The 7,739-nt window shown below is 44.9% G+C and overlaps 1 protein-coding gene across 1 annotated transcript in view; it reads right to left on the reverse strand.

Annotated features, from left to right (window-relative positions):
- The window catches only part of Cnn3 (calponin 3), a 28,841-nt gene extending 22,032 nt beyond the window's left edge, over nucleotides 1-6,809 (reverse strand). The window contains exon 1 of the mRNA XM_046462166.1: nucleotides 6,490-6,809. Within this exon, the coding sequence (XP_046318122.1) occupies nucleotides 6,490-6,546 (57 nt within the window). The 5' untranslated portion in view covers nucleotides 6,547-6,809. The remainder of the gene's footprint in view (nucleotides 1-6,489) is intronic.
- Between the last annotated feature and the right edge of the window lie 930 nt (nucleotides 6,810-7,739).

The following is a 7,739-nucleotide window of genomic DNA, read 5'->3' on the forward strand; positions in this document are numbered from 1 at the left end:
AAAATTCTTAAGGAGAGACAGGGAAGTAACTATCCATGCTTAGGTTAGGACTAGCCAGAAAAGTTCTTGCTAACACAAAGGGATTCTACAATTTCCCCATCTTCCCAGAGACTGCAGATGCTGTAACTAAGAGTCACAGCCACACCCTAAAACTTCCCAGTCCTAGGGGCAGAGAGAAGATACGGAGGAAACTCCCTCCCTGCCTCATGAAGGCAAAGCAGGAATGTACTCTCTAACCATAGAGTTGCTTCACAGGCATTGAGGTAGAGACTTTAGCTTCATAAAAACATTTAAAACTGAAAGCTTCCAGTAACAAGCAAGATGCAAACACTTAAAGGTACAAAAAGTTTACCAGTGAGCTGAGAAGGAAAACAGCCCTATATAATCAAGATATGAAAGATTATCTTGTTTAAGAGGAATCAACCTTTTAGGAAAAAAAAAAAAAAAAAAGCAGAAGATTACCATGCCCAAATCAAAGACTCAGGCTTTATAGAAAGTACCATTTGTTAAGGGCAATGTGGACAGAAGGGAGCACTAGCAGAGATCCTGGGATTTCACTGTGAAATGCATCACAAGCTGTCAGGTAGTAAAGTCCTGGATAAGGACACCAAGGGCAGATCACATTCCTGACACAAAAGTGAAACACCATTGCACTGGTCCTCTACCGGCCAGAAGCCTCAATCAGATACAACAGATCTGAAAATGAATGTTCAGCTTCTGGAGATAGCATCAATAATTGCAAGATAAACATAGCTCAGAAAACAAGACAAAACCTATAAGCAGAGAGCCAGCCAGCCAGCCAGCAAAGTTGAACAATGGTTATTTTTATATGATCTGCATTTTTGGTTCCAGGCATTACTCTAAACACTTTGAATGAATTACATTATCTATTTCTCCCAACAACCCTGTCAATGTGAGCATTACCATATATTCATTCACAGATGAGACACACACAGGTTGTCACTGGCCCAAAGACGACATTAAGACAGAACCAGGATTCCCACACAGTGACTGTGTTCCTAGCCACTGACAAGAACAATGGATGAGAGCAGCCATAACATCTTCCAGTTCACAGGGATTCATATGGTGATGGTGGTGTGTGTGTGCATTTTGCAGTACTGGCAACTGAACCCAGGGCACTTTACTACTGACCTATACCCCAAGCCCTTGTTAAACTTTTTTTGAGACAAGGTCTCACTCAGTTATCCAGGCTGGCCTCAAATTTGCAACCTTCCTGCCTCAGTCTCTCTAATAGCTGGGATTACAGGTGTGCTTTATTTTCATAAAGCTTGCAAGATATGTTTGCATTTATTACAATGAGGACCTCAAAAACTGTATAAGCCTGAGTCTGCCTGATTTCTGCTCCAGAAGTCTTTAACAATAATCTAAAGGTACAAGAAAACATGATTAACAGTAAGAGTTCACTTATAGCTAGAAAATGTGTTCAGAATTAAGGAATACCAACACACAAGCCATAGGAGGCTAATGTCTAGAATAAAGGAGAACCTGCCAAAAATTCTAAGGACAAGCTTTCTTCCACCACCACCTAGCTAGCCATGATGAAAAGGAATGTATAGTATTTGCTCACTCTCCTTGATAAAAGGGTAAAAATATATTGAAAAAACAAACAAACCCATTCAATTGTGCTTTTTTTAAAAAAAAAAAGTCAGATAATATCAATCATAGCTCATTATTAAGTGCAGTGGGTAGATTGGGGGTGGGTAACCACTCACTAATCCTTGTGTTACCACCTGAAAGAGAAACAGGCATAGGGGAAAAAAGAGTATATTATCTCTGGCGGATGGTAGTATCGGGAATGTCTTCACTGTGAAGCCTATTTCTGAAATCTATCTAAAAAACTGGATAGAGGCAGAGAGTATAATTTCCACAAAGCAGGGGATACAAAAAGCTGTAGATCTCAGGACACTAGAGCACAAGGATCCTCATTAAAATTCCAAAGTCTGAATGAGTACTAGAGGAAGCATGGCACCTCTTCAAATGTCAGCAAAGTGTATATTCTTTATCTGCTTTGATCAAAACAGGTTAAAAAATAAATAAACAATAACAACAACAACAACAAAAAAAAAAACCCCAAGCAGACAAGCTTCAATGGCCAGTCTCTGCCTGGAGCAAAGATCCTGACCTGGGAAATCCCTTCTCTGGCAGTCTCTGGGAGACTGCCTTGCAGAAGGGCCCTCCACCACTTCTCCCTAACTGAGGAGTCTAGGAAAGAACCCATACAAATCAGCAACAAAGACAGAATTATCAGTGATAAAATGTCAATGTAATCTTAAAATGAAATGCTTAAGAAAAACAAACTATAAAAATTATTGTGACCAGCAAAAGTATCTTACATACACTATAGAATCGTCTTATGCAGAATACTTTAACAGGGTTAATTTTTAGTTTCTAAAGATCTCAAATTCCTTTCATGGTAGATAAAGCCATTAAATCAACAAATGTTTATTGAGCAACTACCATGTGCCAGATTATATTCTAAAATATAGACCTTGAAATATATCAGTGAATATCTCTAGTGGAAAGAGATGAACAATAAACAAAAACATTTTTTAATTCTATGCAATTTTTTAAGGATACTGGTACTCCACCTTAAGATATAATTTATAGCTGGAGTCACTTTGTGTTTACTCTCACTTTCAGCTGTGCAGACAGCTGGGAGTACCTTGTAGGGCACCAGTTTATTAATATAAATGGAACACTTACTCTATGATTGTTTAACTTGTTCTTCAATGACTTAATAGTTGAGTAATATGTCTTCCAAAGTGGTTTTCAGGTGGTTAGGAATATAATTTTGTAACCAACAAGGTTCTGCAAGCAGCTACTTTGCTCAAATAAGATATTTCATGTGAACAGAAGACTGTAAGAATGTATAATCCAATTTCATTTTTTTTTTTAACACTTCAATTAGCCTCCTCCCCGAAAACATACTGAGGAAAGGCCATTTGAGGTCCCCTGCAAAATCCTTTCCACCCCAATTTATTTTCTCTACTTTCCCTGAGACCTATAAGAAGAGTTCCTGTAACATTGGCCCTGACTGGTGAAGGTATGCTTCCTTGCATCTTCAATTTTCGGACATACCCTGACTCCAACATTTTGTTTACAGCCAACTGTCAGGAAATGTTGTGCTTCTCCTGAGAACATTTTACATTTTGTTGTTATTGTTGTTGTTTTTATAGCTGATTAGGCACAGAGATGATTCTTTTTTGTATTTAGGCCCCAAGAAGCATTTAAGGGCCTGGCTCAACTTTCATGATATAAAGCATATCACTTTATGAGTATTTTCATCCTCCAAGAAATGATCTGAAAAGCTTCTACTCTCTCCTTGGTCTTCTTATGGTACTTTGTAGATTGTAAAGTTATTGGTCCTTTTGTTGTTGTCTTCTTTTGTAGTTATTAAAAGAGACTTTGTACATATTCTAGGTTAAAGGAATCAAGTTTCTTGGACTGGTTTCAACATCTTCTTGCTTCATTAAAAAAAAAAAAAGTTAATTTGTATGTTCAGCTAGATATCATCAACTCAACCAGAAAAATGTCTCAGGTTTAAAGATTTTTCCTGAAATGATGTTGATTAAAAATATTTAAGATCAAAGCCTCCTTTAATTTATTGATGAACTGCTTTCACAGCTAAACTGCATGAAGATCAAGGCTTATTAATATAAACTGGACCCTTAGAGGTGGCAGAGACAAATCCAATAAGTGTAATACTGAAACTAATTTTCCATTACTGAGTTATTAGTTACAATACAGCAATTAAATAACTTAAAACTTAAGTCAGGATGCATCTCAACAATGCAGTGATTTGGAGGTGGTAACTATTTTTCTCCCCATTTTACAGTTTGGGAAACCAGATGACCATAAACAATTTACCAATGCCATACAAGGCAGTAAGTTGGGGGGTGGGGGGGTCCAGAACCCACATTTGCTTGATTCAAAGTCTACTCTACATTGCCTCCCCAAGATGTTTATGCTTGTTTCCCTCATTAAATGAGGTTTTTAAGAAAAATAAGTCTGACATTTAATCAACACATGAATTATGCAATAAACAAGCAGCAAGAAGGAATTGAAAGGTGCCCAAACCAAGCAACGTCAAAGTTTATGTTTCTATATAGCCACTCTTTTATCCAACAGTCCTAAACCATTAGTTGAAATGCAACACCTGACACAAAAGCGTAGCAAGCATGGATATTTGGTTTCCATTGCCCAGATTAGAAATAGCACTACACAATTAACCACAATATCCAGAAATGACAGGTGTACCACCAAAATAGGGAGAAGGGGCAAATAACAGTGACTTGTGGTAGAACAAGTCTAAGTCCTTCACTAAACTAAGACATAGTTTTTAGGATTGAAATTCTTAGAATACTCCAACTTTGTGATCCTGAGCCCATCACACCCTTTCTGAGCTTCAGCATCCTGATCTGTAATGATTCAGGATAATCCCAGCAGTACTCCCCACCTCACAGGGTTGCTCTGCTGTTAAGATCAAAAGACTTCCTATGAAAGGATACTGTATGAAAGGACCACATTAATGAAAGGGGTTATTAAAAAGTGGGTTTGGTGCTTAAAGGGATAATCCCACAGCCTTTATAACTAATTTTTCCAAAGGTTTGGGAAACTGAGGTTTTACTGTTTTTATTCTTTAAAAACATTTATAATTATAGTGATCTAGCCTCAGTCTGTGCATTTCTTAGGGGTCTGCTCAGTAAGAAGTAGAAGGGCAGAAGCTGCTACCTTAGTCAGCAAAAAGAAGACTAATTTGGATATTAATATCCAAGAAGTCAGTCATCTGAAGGACAGCCAAAGTTATCAGTACCTTATTTACAATACAAAGGTAAAGAGGCTTAACTGCTCCCAGTTGGAAAATCACCAGAGGAATTAAAATTAGTGTATACACGGAGTGAGGGGATTGCATCCAACACTTTAGACATGCTGATTCCCTCAAAGGTTTCCTAAAGTTGGTTTGTAAACTTTGTTGCTAAGTATTGAACCTTCCTACCAAAGTTTTCAGCTGATGAGGTGATGAGGTTAGTACTCAATCATAAAAAAACCACTCACAAAACAGTTTAGAAAAAAATGTTTTCTAACATGGGCAACATATTTGAAAAGGTAAAACAACTAAAGAATTCAACTTTATATACACGGGACTCAAAAATCAACTCCTTGTTCCAAAGATTGTTCAAAATCTATTGGCTGATTAGAATGCGGGAGAGAAGATTCACAATTCTTGCTTGGGTTTGACAACGGTGCGCTTCGTTACCTCTTTGTAATTCACACCGCGGACACCGGCAGCCCTGGGATGTTACAGCTCTGCCAACGCCAGAGTATTCTACCAGCGGTGGGACGGTGCGGTGGCAATCCTGACATGCCTGGGCTCCCGGGAGGTTAATGGGAATTAAACCACAGCAGCCCTCCTTTGTGGCGCTTTGGCCGGAACAGCAGAAAGAAGACAATGAGCGGTCTGTGCGCAGTTCCACGCCGATTGGCTAGTCTCTCCCCCCAGAAACCCCTTATGTCATGGGCTTGGAATGCAGGCAGGGAGGAAGGAAGGAGAGGATTTGGGGAGGGGGACGCCTCTCATCTCTTTCCCAGGCCAAAAGTCCCAAAGATAAACCCGACGCATTCTTAGGCTCAGAGGCAAAGCTGAGTGTCACCAAATCTCAGACACTTCAAACTATAACCCGTTTCAGCAAATAAACCCTTCACAAAAGCAACCCACAAATATACTCTTTGATATCTTCGACAGTCTCTGGTAATACAAACTTCTCGGGGTTTTACAAAAAGTCTCAAGTCTACAGCAGATACCACTCCCAAAGCAGCGTTCTCAAGGCTTTGTCTCGGTTTTCTGCAGAAGAAATAATTTGCCCCAAGGTATATGGATCGGCTCCCGATCTTCTGAGGGGCCCAGGGGTCTACGCTAAGCTCAGGTCTCCCGCCCCAGGAGGTGGCGAGGAACAATGAGGGGCCCCCTTTGGCCACGTAACCGGCCTAACTTCGCTCAAGGCACAATTCGGTGGGGAAGGAGGGGGTCGAGGTGGGAGGAGGCACAGGGTCCGAGCGGACGGTGGGGGAGCCTGCGGCTGCAAGCTGGGTCCCAGGAGCGCGGATAGGCCCCGCCTAAGAGCGAATGACCACGCAGGAGCGCCCTCTTCCCAAAGGGGCGCAACCTACAGCCACCGAACAGCCCCCGCAACCCGAGAGGCCGGCGCTGCGGGGTTCCAGACACCCGGGAGCCCACAGCCCTCCGCTAGTCCCGGCCCTCGGCGCAGGAACAAAGCCAGGAGAGAGCCCGGGAGCCAGCGCCTGGGGACAGGACGCGACGGGAACACGAAGCAACTCTCAGGCCGCCTTGACGTCCCCTCTCACGAAGCCAGAGGGCCAAGGCACTCCGGGCGACTCACGGCCCAGCGTCGTCCCCAATTGGTGGGGTGCCCCGGGCAGGGTCTCACCACCCACCCGTCCCGGGCATACCTTGTTCTTAACCTCGGCCGAAAGCCCGTAGGAAGGGCCCTTGTTGAAGTGGGTCATGGTGATTCGGATGGCGGGAAGAGGCTGCGTCGGGGTTCGGAAGTCTCTCGCACTCGGCTTCCCCGCTCTTGGCCCGGAGAAGTGGCCACGAGAGAGATGCTCAGATCTCGCTCCTTTGGGCCGCGAAGAAGGCCCCCGGACTCGACGGTGGGGCGCGGGCGGTGCCTCGCAGACTCGGTGGGGCTGGAGCCTCCGGGTGCGCTTCAGAGTCGCACTGGCCGCCTCTCGCTGCCGGCACCGCAGCTCCGCACGCACTGCCCCCAGCCTGCTCCCCGCGGGCTCTCGGGGATTGGCTCGCGAGCCCGACCAATGGAGGGCCGCCTCCTCCCGCCTCTCCCGCGAGGGGGCGGTGCGGCCAGTTGAAGGGCAGCGGGCGCCGTCCTCCCTCCCCGCGCGGGGCCCGGGCCCCCGCCCCAGCCCCAGCCCTCACGCCACCGAGGCCCGCGACGAAGCGGCTCCTCCTCCTGGCCCGGCCCCGCGGGCTGGAAGCGGACGCTCCTCCGCCCCCGCCCCTGGCGCCTGGGGCTTCCGAGCCGCGGTGGTTCACAGCAACTTTCAGGCTTCCGCTGCTGTGTTGGGGGGGCCTCGGAGCTCAGACGTAACCCACCCCGGCTGGCCCGAGGCTGACCGCCATCCCTGTCTGCCTCCTCTCGGGATCCCAGCAGCCCAGATGGAAGAAGGCAGGGTCCCTCCGCAAACACCAAGAACAACCTCGGAACCCAGATGCCAGAAAAACGGAGGCCCTCCACTGAGGGCTTGTTCCTTCCTCACCTGGCCGCCTCCCACACCTGTTGGTCTGACTTCAGAAATGGTCAAGGTTCTTGGCCAAATTTAAGCTGGAAAATGTGCAAAACCTGGGGCTTTTCAGCTCCTTGACATCAGGGGACCTCTTTGAATCAGGAGTTGATTGTATGGGAACAGATATTCTTTAATTCAAAGGAGCGCCTCCTTTTTTTCCCCCCCCCACCCTCCCTTTCTTCTGATCCGGAACTCATTTGATAGATGAGGAAGGGAACAGAACACTCAACTCTGGCTTGTGGGCATGGCACTGTATTACACTATATGTCTGCTGAAGATTATCCAATTAACTTGCCCCAAAGTACTATTAGGTGGTCTTCGTACCCGTTTTAGAGGTGAGAAAGCTGAAACTCAGAGACCCCCAAGTATCCAGGTCAAATTCTACCACCTCCAAA

This window comes from Marmota monax, unplaced genomic scaffold (genome assembly GCF_021218885.2).
Source record: "Marmota monax isolate L192 unplaced genomic scaffold, Marmota_monax_Labrador192_F-V1.1 WCK01_AAM20220418_F8-fsc00070, whole genome shotgun sequence".
Lineage (NCBI taxonomy): Eukaryota > Metazoa > Chordata > Mammalia > Rodentia > Sciuridae > Marmota > Marmota monax.